The sequence below is a fragment of the Halichoerus grypus genome, chromosome 2, assembly GCF_964656455.1.
Source record: "Halichoerus grypus chromosome 2, mHalGry1.hap1.1, whole genome shotgun sequence".
NCBI classification, from domain to species: domain Eukaryota; kingdom Metazoa; phylum Chordata; class Mammalia; order Carnivora; family Phocidae; genus Halichoerus; species Halichoerus grypus.
Genome location: NC_135713.1, coordinates 128,596,638 through 128,609,912, shown reverse-complemented (window position 1 = coordinate 128,609,912; position 13,275 = coordinate 128,596,638). Strand labels below are relative to the sequence as shown.

Below are 13,275 nucleotides of genomic sequence, written 5' to 3'. Positions count from 1 at the left end.
CCATCATTTTTCATTTCTTCTACTGATGCCTAGCATAAATATTTACATTTGACTCTGACATATGATAATTCATGTGTATGTTTTCTAGGTATAGCTTATTTGAGTGGAATGTGTAGTGAAAAGAGAAAATGTATTATTGCTGAAGACAATGGCCTGAATCTTGCATTTACAATTGCTCATGAAATGGGTCACAAGTAAGTAAAAATTCTGGCTATGCCACATATTAGCATATAACTTTGTAATTTGAGTTATTGAATTACATTCATATATTTTGTATTTGGGGGGTTTAGGTTTTTTTAAAATTTAGGGAAACAGATGGCGAATATCATCTAATTTAAGGTGTCTTCACTAAATCAAAAACTAATGATGTGTACTGTATGGTGACTAACATAACATAATAAAATAAAAAATAAAAAATAAATAGAAAAAAACAAACTTCACAGCAGGAACTATAAATAAAAAAATAAAATAAAGTGTCTTCTGAATACTGTAGCCATTCCTTATACTTTGAATAAAATCTTACTACATTATTAACATTCACATTAGGATATTCATTACATGGCACATGATTCATTTCACTACACATTTCCAAATGGTATAAACATGGCGATAAATCATGACACTACAGAGTTATTTATTATTCAAATGTTCAAAGAAAACATTTAGTACAAATAAAAATCCTTCCAACCTATAATAGCATGTTTATTATTACCTGATACAGAGTAAAGAAATTAATCTGCATGGCTTGGAGTAAGGTATTTGAAAGAAACTTCATCTGGTCACACAGTTACTATGTGATGAACAGTAGGTCTCAGGAACAATTCTAAGTATTTTACATAGTTTGGTTCATTTAAAATTCAAAAAGCAAGGATCTCATTTTACAGATAATGTTAATAGCAATCATAATTAGTAATAGCAACATTTATATAGTACTTACCATGTGCCAAGACATTTCTAAGTGCTTTATATATCCTCATAACATTTTGGGGAGGTATGGCTATTAGAGTACCCATCTTACAGGGGAGAAAACTGAAGTATGGAGAAGTTACTTTGTTCTCCCAAAGTTATGAAAATAGTAAGTGTTGGAGGAAGGATGTGAACTCAGTCCATTTAAATGAAGTCATACTGTTCTGTGCTTTTATCTGCTATCTCTGGGCCTTTGATCCCTCAGTAGTAAAATGGGGATAATACCTGTGTTATGAGTTTGGTCTGGGATTCAGATTATGTAAGAACAAGGACATATTTACAGGCAGTATATTATAGTAGAAATGGTGTGGAGTCAGACAGGATTTTGACTGTGGCCTTCCCTGCATGCTAGCAGGATCAGCAGTACATATGAAAAGTATTTTAATTGGACTCAGATTTAGTGGTCCTACTCAGGGAGGTGATCTTTATGGAGGCCTCTTTGGTCAAAGACATATTTAGTTTGGCTGGTAGTGTTTAAAAATTTGAATCAGTTGCCAACATTAAAAAGTATAAATTTGACATAAAAATGCAAATTTCCAGACCTGGCAACATTAGACCTACAGTCCCATATGGCAGCCATTCCTTGGAGCTGAGTAACGTCTGTACCCTTTAGACTGGGCCCATCTTTCCCAGCTCATCACAGGCTGCAGCTCCGTAGTACTGTAGTGTACCGTAGACCCAGCTCCCTCTATTTTCATTATATGCCTGGACTCGGTAGACAACTGAGTAAATTGAGCCATGGACTTCGATTGGTATGAGAAAGCTCACAAGAAGAATTATATAGGACATAACGGTGTTTGATTAAAATAACTTTTTATTCAAATAAACTGAAGTATAGAAAAATGATCAAGTTATAATTACATAGCTCAATGAGTTCTCAGAAATTGAGCATGACCTTGTGCCCATAACCTATTCTAAGAAATAAGACATTATCAACAGTGGTTGGTTTTTGATGTCACTGTTTTTAAACGTGTAAATACACTTTCATTTTCTCCCATGCAGGCTTTCAGTAGTCAGTTTGGAGTGTTCTAGAATACAAAGTGTTTATTTGTTAGTCAAAAAAGAAACAAAAAAAAAGATAAATAACACTTTAAGATCATCATCCTTTAGGGAAAGTATGCCCTGCAATAACCTAATTCAGTGTTCCACTCCAGGAATGATAGGATTTAGAATCTTAATTCCAATATAATTTTCATAATTTAAAGATATTCCAGTTTAATCATATTAAGGAAAACCGTGTACCTTATTTGAACAAAACATACTGAAAATAATGTTTAGAGGCAAGAAAAAGTTGGTATTAAAAAATTTTAAGACCACAAGGGCAAATTCAATCACAAGTACAGTTTTTATAAGTTAAATGCTAGTTTCCTAATAATGCAACTTTCACTCTAGCTATGCATTAACAGCATGGTATACAAGCAATTTCAGTATATTTTTATGAAACAGACAAGTAACCTCAATAGTAGAAGGTTCACTTTATGAAGCAATCTTTACTTTAGTATATGTAAAATAAATTTCTTTAATCTCTGATGAATTCTAAAATGTAGGAAAAACACAAATTAAAGGAACCTGCCACAATGCAAGTTACTTTATTAACATGCAAAGGCTTGGTCAAGAACTTCCAACTACTTAAAAAACTAAATGATATTGTTTAAGGAAAGGCCACTTGAGCTTTATGTAGTAGAAACATTGGTTTATGACCGGGAACTCAGGTTGGAATGGCTAAAATGGCAGTAAAATATTATTTTATTTGACTTTTATAGAGCTGTACCCAAAATCAATAGAAATGTGCCAAAGGTAGGGTAATGCTTGATGGATTAAGACCAGGACATATGATATATATTGAACTACTTAGTTACTAAAAAATCCTCCTTACTTGTAAGCAATATTTGTCTCAAAAGTAGAGGCTACTGTTCTTCTTAATGCTAGAAAGTGGGATACATTAACAGAATAATTGTGTCTTTAACAAAGAACATACAGACAGGAGAGAGGTCATCTGTATAAATTATATCATCATCATCCAGCGTAAGATATAAAGCACAATGAAAGAAAAACGTAGGAAAAAGAAATAAAAAACAATGTTCATACACACATAGCCTCTCAAATAGGCAGTTTTCACAAACGTTAGATAATTATATCTAGGGATCCTATGTGTGCACGCACAGAAATCAATAGAGCTCTTTTACTTAGGGATATAATTAAGTCAACTACTTAAGTGAATCGGTTAAATTCTTATTTTTTGTCTTTTCTAATTTCTTTCTTTTGTTTTTTTTTTTTTTTGTGGGGGAGAGGTTATAACTTTTTCCAATTTATTTCCTTATGCAGAGAATGGATCATATAATTCTGCAAACCACAATTTTAGAATGGCAGAATGATTCTATTTAAACTTGCCAATTAAAGAATGCCTTTGTAATCACACATGAAATGTTTCTACATTGATTTGGGATGAGTGTGTTTATGTTTGTTACCTTGAATTTGGTTTCTAGAATTTCCCGGAGAAACTCCACATATGGCTGGACAGTAAGGGCCACCAAGTAATAAAAACCGAGGCTTAAGGGTGACAATTTGAGTAATTGAAGAGAACAAAAAAATACTTTTTTTACTATTTCAAAGGAATCTTAAATGTAAAAATGTATCAAATTTTCCTTTGGGAAATTGCCTAATAAAAAAATCTTCTGTCTAGGGGCGCCTGGGTGGCTCAGTTGGTTAAGCTACTGCCTTCGGCTCAGGTCATGATCCTGGAGTCCCGGGATCGAGTCCCGTATCGGGCTCCCTGCTCAGCGGGGAGTCTGCTTCTCCCTCTGACCCTCCCTGATCTCATGCTCTCTCTCTCTCTCTCTCTCTCATTCGCTCTCTCAAATAAATAAATAAATAAAATCTTAAAAAAAAAAAAAATCTTCTGTCTAATTATATACAAAAGTATAGATTAGTATCCATAGCAAGAAAGAGGAAATAAATGATTTATACCAATGTTTATGATTCTTTTTCAAAATTATTTTCCTTTCTAAACAGTAGGTCAAGGGGGTGTGGTTTTTTTTCTTATAACCAAAATTTTCAACAATAGAACGTTTTTATTGGTATTAAAGGTATTTATATCCATGAAATACAAATGGGAGCTTCATTATTTTACTGTGATAGAGGTTAAAACTTTATTTTTAAAACTTTATTTTTATAAATAATACCTTAGGAAATTATTCATGAATTTGATGGAGTTTGTTGAGTGCACATGTATATACATATGCACTATGTTTTATGTATTTTATATGACCTTTATAAACAATAATTTGTTAAAGTAAGAAATTTTACTTTGATTTCAAGCCATTCTTTATTATCGATATATAGATTGTGGTTAGATTACTGTGTTTGGGGAGTGTTCCCAAGACCACCCTCAGGTTCACTGATTCGTTAGCAGAACTCACAAAACTCAAAAAAGCCATGTTATTCAAATGATAGTTTATTACAGTAAAAGGGTATAGATTAAAATCAGCAAAGGAACAGGCATATGGGGCAGGATCCAGGGAACATATGGCACAAACTTAAAGTTGTCTTCTCCCAGTGGAGTTGTGCAGAATGAACTGTGTATTAGTTCTCTAAACAATGATGCGTGAAAACACACACACAAAGTATTGCCAACCCAGGAAACTAACCTGAGCTTTGGTATCCAGGGTTTTTAATAGATGGTAATGTTGGTCGTGGAGGCATGACTGACCACCCACAAGGCAGACCTTCATTCTCCATCCCCTCCAGAGGTCAAGCTGGCCAAGCCCTACCCCAAGATCATATCATTAGTATAAGCTATCCGGCTTGCCCTAGGGCCCCCAGGTAAACAAAGATATTCTTATCACAAAAGATATTCCAAAGGCTTACAGGTTACCTCCCAGGAGCTGGGCAAGGACTAGACCTATATGTAGGTTTTGGACCACCCAAACTTGCAGAGTTAACTTTTTACTGCATAATTGTATAATATTTTTTAAGTTTTAAGGTATCATATTTATATTAGATTGCTAAAACCTTTCTAATAAAAATAATAATGTCTTCTTTTATTAAAAGATATTGCACTAAATACTGTGTATTCCTCTATAGTACAATTTCATAAAAATCTGGAGCTATCCTTTGTGATTACTGTCTTTTTATAGATGAGGAAACTGAAGCTAATAGAGACTAATTTTTCAGGAGTTCTTTTGATACTAAGAGCCTTTTTTTTTTAAATTTTTTTATTGTTATGTTAATCACCATACATTACATCATTAGTTTTTGATGTAGTGTTCCATGATTCATTGTTTGTGTATAACACTCCATGCAGAACGTGCCCTCTTTAATACCCATCACCAGGCTAACCCATCCTCCCAACCCCATCCCCTCTAGAACCCTCAGTTTGTTTTGCAGAGTCCATCGTCTCTCATGGTTCCTCTCCCCCTCCGATTTCCCCCCTTCATTCGTCCCCTCCTGCTATATTCTTCTTCTTTTTTTTTTTTTCTTAACATGTATTGCATTATTTGTTTCAGAGGTACAGATCTGTGATTCAACAGTCTTGCACAATTCACAGCACTCACCATAGCACATACCCTCCCCAGTGTCTGTCACCCAGCCACCCCATCCCTCCCACCCCACCCTCCACTCCAGCAACCCTCAGTTTGTTTCCTGAGGTTAAGAATTCCTCATATCAGTGAGGTCATATGATACATGTCTTTCTCTGATTGACTTATTTCGCTCAGCATAACACCCTCCAGTTCCATCCACGTCGTTGCAAATGGCAAGATCTCATTCCTTTTGATGGCTGCATAATATTCCATTGTATATATATACCACATCTTCTTTATCCATTCATCTGTCGATGGACATCTTGGCTCTTTCCACAGTTTGGCTATTGTGGACATTGCTGCTATAAACATCGGGGTGCATGTACCCCTTCGGATCCCTATATTTGTATCTTTGGGGTAAATACCCAGTAGTGCAATTGCTGGATCATATGGTAGCTAAGAGCATTCTTTTTTAATCAAATACATTGTTAAGATTTCTCTAGTTCTTTTAGTTAATGTAATCCTGTTTTTTCATGTTTTTGAACTGCAAATTTTTTTAGTAGTCAAATGTCATTTTTTTATTATTTCTTCTGTAACTTTTTACAGTTAGAAGGGCCTCCTCATTCTAAAATTTAAAAAACACATTTTTGTCTACTTGTTTTATATTTTCTTCTCTCTCTCCTCTCTCATTCTTCTCTCTCTCTCCCTTTTTCACCATTGAGCACTAGAAGACCACCTAGAACCTATTTTAGTGTATGTAGTAAAGTTCTCTCCATTAAATTTGATTGTTCATTAACTGCTCAATAAATTATCTTACTGTTCAAAATGTGGTCTCTGATGATGTAAGGGCTATGCCAGAATACAGCATATTGCTTGCTTCATTGAAAAAGTCTTGAAATGAAGAAAGAAAGGGAAAAAAAAGAAAATACAGTCAGCTGAATTCAACTGTGTGCTTAGTGATATAGCTGATTTATATTGTAATGCCAGCTATGTTAGAGTTTTTTTGTAAATTTTTACAAATTTACATCTCACTTAGGTTTCAAATTCTTTACCATAGGCCAATTTGCTTTCATCATCTGGAATTCTATAGCAGATAGTGGTGACCTAAGCCAAGTTGCATTCAACATACTCAATGTCAAGCTAATGGGGTTCTGTTATAGTTGGGGGGTTTGTTTGTTTGTTTGTTTTTCCATTAACCTGAAGGAAAACCTGTTTGGGCTTCTAAACACTAAAGAGAAAATTTTGGCTTAGACTAGTATTCAGTCTGGTGCCAAACTGCCAATGGAATTCAAATCCATACAATAGGAGTTTTATCCATGGGGGCTATCCTAATAAATTAATCCTTCACTTTGATCTATTCAGTGGTCTTAAAATTTCTAGATACAAATCTGTAAAAAAAGAGTTCATCTAATGGCAGCCAGGGAGGGCACAGACCACACTCTGAGTAGCCCTGCCACATAATACTTATTCTAAGTTAGTGCTACATTGCAGGTCATGTTTGAGTTGGTAGAGAGCCCAGCATTTTTATTTTTAGCCTAAAAGGTGGTCTGTAATTGAATTGTATACGTCTGTTCTCATATATTTGTGAAGTACTTTTAGCTGTCAATTCTGCGACACAATCCTTTGCCAATAATACAAGTTGTTTTTTTGTACAAGTAGTTAGTGGTGTTTTAAATTGTTTTGTTTTATATATATATATATATATATACACACATATATATATTTTACATATATATGTTATAACAAAAATGTCAATATATGTATCATATATACATAATACATATATGCATATGTAATTTATATAACAAAAATATAAATACATACCATATATACATATCACATCCTTTTTCTTTATGGTCATAAATAATTCAATCCTCTCTGTGAATTCCAACCAAAAGTAAAATAACCTCTCATATTGGATAAGCTCTTACTAAAATTTATCCCCAGGTCTTAGATATTGTAAATATATAAATTATCAGGGAAATAATAGTTTTAAAGATAATTGTTAGTAACATAACCATATGAGTATTTTTCTGACCTTGCTAAATCTGGAGAGTTATTGAACAGCAAAACTACACTGACTTAGCACATCGAGACCAAAGACTCTTGCTCCCACCTGCAGAAGGTAGTAATATTAGCTTTATCTTAGAGAAGTTGATTGCCAAATCTCACACAGCTAATTAAGTGCCCGCATGGATGCTCAGAGTCAAGCTGTCCAAACCAGAGTTCATGTTGTTAGTCTGTACTATGTCACAAATCCTGAAAGATACTTTTTTTAAGGAGACGGAGAGTGTGTGTGCTAGTGGGGAGGGGGAGGGACAGAGGGAGAGGGACAGAGAGAATTTCAAGCAAACTCTACATCCAGTGCGAGCCTGTTGTCGGGCTCAATCTCACAACCCTGAGATCATGACCTGAGCCAAAATCATGTCAGTCTCTTAACCAACTGAGCCACCCAGTGGCCCCTGAAAGATACTTCTGAGTACCTTAACTTTACTCAGCTTACTTGTGGGCTAGCTCTGTATTATCTGTCCCTACCTTATCTCTTCAGCCATACCTCACACTACGCTCCCTCTTATTGTCAGCACTGCAGCCGCATTATTATCTCTTACTGATCATAATTCATATACCATATCAATAATCATTTCCTACAGGGTGTGTTCTGTGTAGGTTAGTCTCTCTATTAAACACTTAATGGCACTATCTCTCTATAAATGTACATTCATTCATCATTCAAAGGCTGTAAGCTCCAAGAGGTAATGAACCATGCCCGTTTTTCATTATCGTGGGATTCCTAATGCGTTTGCTAGTGCTTGGGACATATTAAGCATTCAGTAAATATGTATAAAATAAGTGAATGCTTTAATATAGTAATTTTCTTAGTAAAATATTCTTATGCATAGAATGTCAATGAAAATTTGTTAGAGAAAAGATGCTATATGCACAGAGTGTTTAGACTGTTTTTAAATATTGTATGAAACTTTTAAGAAGTTATCAGGTAAAGTTTTTTAAAAATAATGTTGTGTATTTGTAAATATACCCAAGACCACATGGAGTGAGCCTTTATCCCATTATGCAGATACAGAAATGACTCCCCACAACCTAGAAGTGCTTCCCCCCACATCTTCCTATCACAGTAATTGGAAGCTCCATCCTTCTAGTTGCTCAGTCAAACACAGTGAAATTATCCTTAAGCCCTCTGTTTCTCAGTCTCCACATTCAATCCACCAGTGTTGAAGCTGCCTTCATAATATGTCCATATTCTGTTTATATCTCACTAGTTCTACTGTTGCCATTCCAGACCAAACCACCATCGTCTCTCAGGTGGATTATTACTAACAGGGTTCCAGATGCACCAGCTTCTTTTCTGTAACTCAAAACACCCACTTCAAAGCCTTTGCCTTTCTTCTTTAGGTATCTGCTCAACTATCACCTTCTCAGTGAGACCTTTTTGTTAACATTTCTTAAAAATGTAGACATACCCACAGCCTCAGCTTATGACCCTCTGTCTTCTTTTATTTTTTTCATAAAACTTTTCCAATTCCAACTATATATTTGTCTATCTATTGATCTATCTGTATGTGTATAGTGAATTCTTAACTCCTTAGTTCACTATAATATTCCCAGCATCCTAGAACAATAGTACTTGCATACTTGGCACAGTATATACTCAAAAATGTATTTATTAAGTGAAGAGAAATTTGTTATTTCTAAAAGTGTAGTTTGTATAACCTCCTGTGCTCTATTGAAGAGCTGAATATACAAATGTACTAATTGTCTGGCAGAAATGAAAAAGAATATTCTTTTTAAGGAACTTCATTTTTATATCTAAGTAATATGTTGGCATTTCCTTTCACATTAAAAATTCACATGAGGATTCACATTAAGATTTGGATTGAGTGGAAGTTGAAAAGACATTAAAGTCTCCCATTCCCATTACAAATGCTCAAAAATCCCAAAAGGAGAATTTTTTATATAAATAGCCAGGATAAAGAGCCAGAAGGAGAAACTTACACATGCTAGAGAGGTAGGAATCTTTCCATATGAAAAAGCTGGAATTTCTCATTCACCGGGGGCTAAATCTTGGTCCCGGATGGAGGAGCTGAGGGTTGAATGCACTCTGGTAAATGGGAGCCGAAGTTTCATAGCCCCTTACATGGCAATGTGTATTTCCAGCCTGCTAGAAGCAAGTAGCTTGCTTCAGGACATGGAATGGAAAAAAAAAAAAAATCCATCGAGATCAAACAGATTGTAATTACAGAGCTTCAGAGCATAAATGGACACATTAACAAAACAGTTAAATAACCGCAGTCATAGTAGGAGATTTTTGTTGTTGTTGTTTTGTTTTTTGTTTGTTTTTGTTTTTTAAGTAGGTTCCATGCACAGGTGGAACCAAACATGGAGCCCAATATGGGGCTCGAATTTACAACCACAAGATCAAGAGTCAGTTACTTACCCAACTGAGCCACCCAGGGGCCCCAATAGTAGGAGGTTTTAACACAGCTCTCTTGAACTGTTAGATCAACTGAACAGAAAGATCTCTGTGGAAGAGAAAAGATTTGAACAACTAGAAAGATTGATATACTGGGCAGATATAAAACTTGCAGCCAATTAATAAAGAAAACCTGCTCTTTCAAAACACCAGATATTTATGAAGAATAAGGTATATTGTTATATTCTTTAATTCTAAACAAGTTTCCTAAAATTAATATACAGATGAACTTTTCTTATCACAACACAATTAAGTTAAACAAACGATAACAAAAGGAAAACTTAAGAAATACATACATTAAGAAATTTATAAGCATACTTTTGAAAAACCCATAGATCAAAGAAGAAAGCATTCGGGAAACCAGAAAACATTCAGTTTTAAACAATAACAAATATACCACTTTGCATGTTTGTAGCATTGAAGATAAAGCAGCACATAGAGGAAAATTAGTAACTTTAAACACATATATAAAGATTAAATTATGAAATTAATGATCTTAAGTTTTCATATTAAGAGGTTAGAAAAATAACAACAAATTAAAAGATATTAGAAGAAAGAAACTGCAAAGAGTAGGAACTAATAAAATAGAAAAATGTGATGAAAATGAAAAATAAAGTCAAAATTAGATCTATGAAAATGCAAATAATATTAACAAATATAAAATTAATTAAGGAAAAAATGCACAATTCATCAGTATTAGAAATGAGAAAAGGTGGTATAACAGATACCAAAGGTATTAAAAAGATACTATGAAAATACACTGAATACTGTCATGACAAAAATTAAAAGCAGATGAAATGGGAAAAATCTAAGAAAACATAATAGAAGGACATAAAGCCTTATAACCGTCTAAAGAAATTGTGTCAGCACATTAGAATCTTCACAAAGAAAACACCAGTTCAGACATAGGAATAGGTTCGATGAATAAATAATGCTAATATTAATCTAATTTTTCTAGTAAATAAAGGAACCCCCTACAACTCCTTATTTGAGGCTAGTATTAATGTAATATAAAAATCAATAAGGGGGGTGCCTGGGTGGGCCCGTCAGTTAAGCGTCTGCCTTTGGCTCAGGTCATGATCCCAGGGTCCTGGGATGAAGACCTGCATCGCATCAGGCTCCCCGCTCTGTGGGGAGTCTGCTTCTCCCTCCCTCCCTCCCTCCCTCTCTCTCTCTCATGAATAAATAAATAAAATCTTAAAAAATTAAATCTTAAAAAATATAAAAAATAAAAATAAAAATCAATAAGTACAATTATAAGGAAGGAAAGCTACAGTCCTTTCTTATCTGAGAACGATGAAAAACACATTTTCAAAATAAAGCAACACTGTAAACAAAGTAATACAAGGGAATAAAGTTGGCTTTGTGTCAGGATAGCCAAGGTCATTTGTCATTTAAAAATCTTATTCCCCACGTTAATAGATTACAGGTAGAAACTATAGTATCTCAGTAGATGCCTAATAAAAAACCAACAAGATAAAATTTAATGATGTATATTTACCAAAATTGATGGGAAACATTTTTTTTTTTAAGTAGGCAGCCGGCTCAGCATGGAGCCAACACGGCTTGAATTCGCAACCCTGAGATAAACACCTGAGCTGAAATCAAGAGTCGGACACTTAACCAACTGAGCACCCAGGCACCCCTGGGAAACATCATTCTTAATGGTGAAATATTAGAAACACTTCTACAAAATTGAGAAAATCACAAGGATCTTACTACATCCGAATATGTACTGGAGACACAAAACAAAGCATAGCAGAAAAATAAATAAGAGCTGTAGAGATGAAAATGGGAGAAACATACCTACTTTAATTTGCAAATGGCGTGACTCCCTATAAAAACATGATGTAATGTAGAAGTAAAGTATGGAATTAATTTACGAATTTAGTAAGATTATTAAATATAAGATAAATACACAAAAATCAGTGGTCAGCGCAAAAATACAAAATGCCATTAACAAAGAGAATACTATTTACTGTAGCAATAGAAAACACCAAGTACATAGGAATGAATCCAACAAAAAGTATTATTAAATTTTTTTGAATGTGTCAATGAAAATATACCATGTTTGTGGATAAATTTATTCTCTTCAGGTGTCAATTCTGCTGTAAATGATTTAGAGATTCATGGAAATTCCAATAAATAGACCACCATAGCTTCTTATACTGTGGTTGGCAAATGTTTTCAAAATTTGTATTTAAGTACAAATAGATAAAATAACCAAAACTTAATTGGAGAAGGAAGAGATGGCAATAGAGGCACAGATAGAGAAAGATGAGGAGAATAATGTGGGAATCTTTCCCTAACAGAAATCAAGACCAATTTCAAAAGTACAGTACCTAAGACATTTTGACATTTATGCAAATATGGACAGATATGGACTAATAGAACAAAATCCATAAACAGGTTTATGGCTACATGAAAACCTGATATCTGAGCAAGGTTTGGCAGATCAGTAGAGAAAGTTGACTTTTCAGAAAAATGTGATGATGCAGTTGGTTTACTACATATATAAAAATGAAATTGGATACCATCAGATTACTCATAAAAGTCAATTCTGGATAGAATAAAGACTGATACATAACAGACAAGACTTTTAAGAGAAAATATATGACACTATCTTTAGGACTTCAGGATTGAAATGATTTCTAAAACAGTACATACTTTGTGTCTTCTTTTGAAGGCAGAAACATGATACCTGATAGAAAGATTTGACATGGATCTTAGAATTGATCAGATTGTTAAGATTTTTTATTTGTGTGATGGTTTCCCTTAATGCTTAAGTTGTATTAGACTACATAACACATATAGACACACACAAATATATATAATATGTGTAAATGTATATATTACACATATTTGTTTTCATGAAAATGTTTCATAATTTTAAAAGAAAATTAAAACTAGAAAGGAATGGCAAAATGAGCATTATTTGTATAACTGGAAAACTCAAGACAACCTGCTAAAAAAAAAGCTCTATTAGAACAAGAGAATTTTTTTGGCCTGTTACAAAAGTATATGAAAATTTTTGCTTTTCAGTACATAAGCAGGAGCCACTTGGACACTATAAAGAAAGAAAAAAAATCCAATTATATTGAAGATAGCAAAAGATAAAATAACACAAAACTAAAAAAAAGATAAAATACCTAGGAAAATACTTACAAAGGAATGTACAAGACATAAAAAAAGAAGAATTTTTATCCACGCAGAGAGTCATAAAAGTGGTTTAAATAAATGGAAAGACATTTTCGGGTTTGGGATAGGAAGAGTCAATATTATAAAATGACAATTATCTAT

General features: G+C 33.7%; 1 protein-coding gene across 1 annotated transcript in view; it reads left to right on the top strand.

The window, feature by feature from the left end:
* ADAMTS19 (ADAM metallopeptidase with thrombospondin type 1 motif 19) overlaps positions 1-13,275 on the top strand; it is a 248,696-nt gene that overhangs the window by 112,627 nt on the left and 122,794 nt on the right. Inside the window, exon 8 of the mRNA XM_078067553.1 lies at positions 89-194. Coding sequence (XP_077923679.1) covers positions 89-194 — 106 coding nt within the window. The remainder of the gene's footprint in view (positions 1-88; positions 195-13,275) is intronic.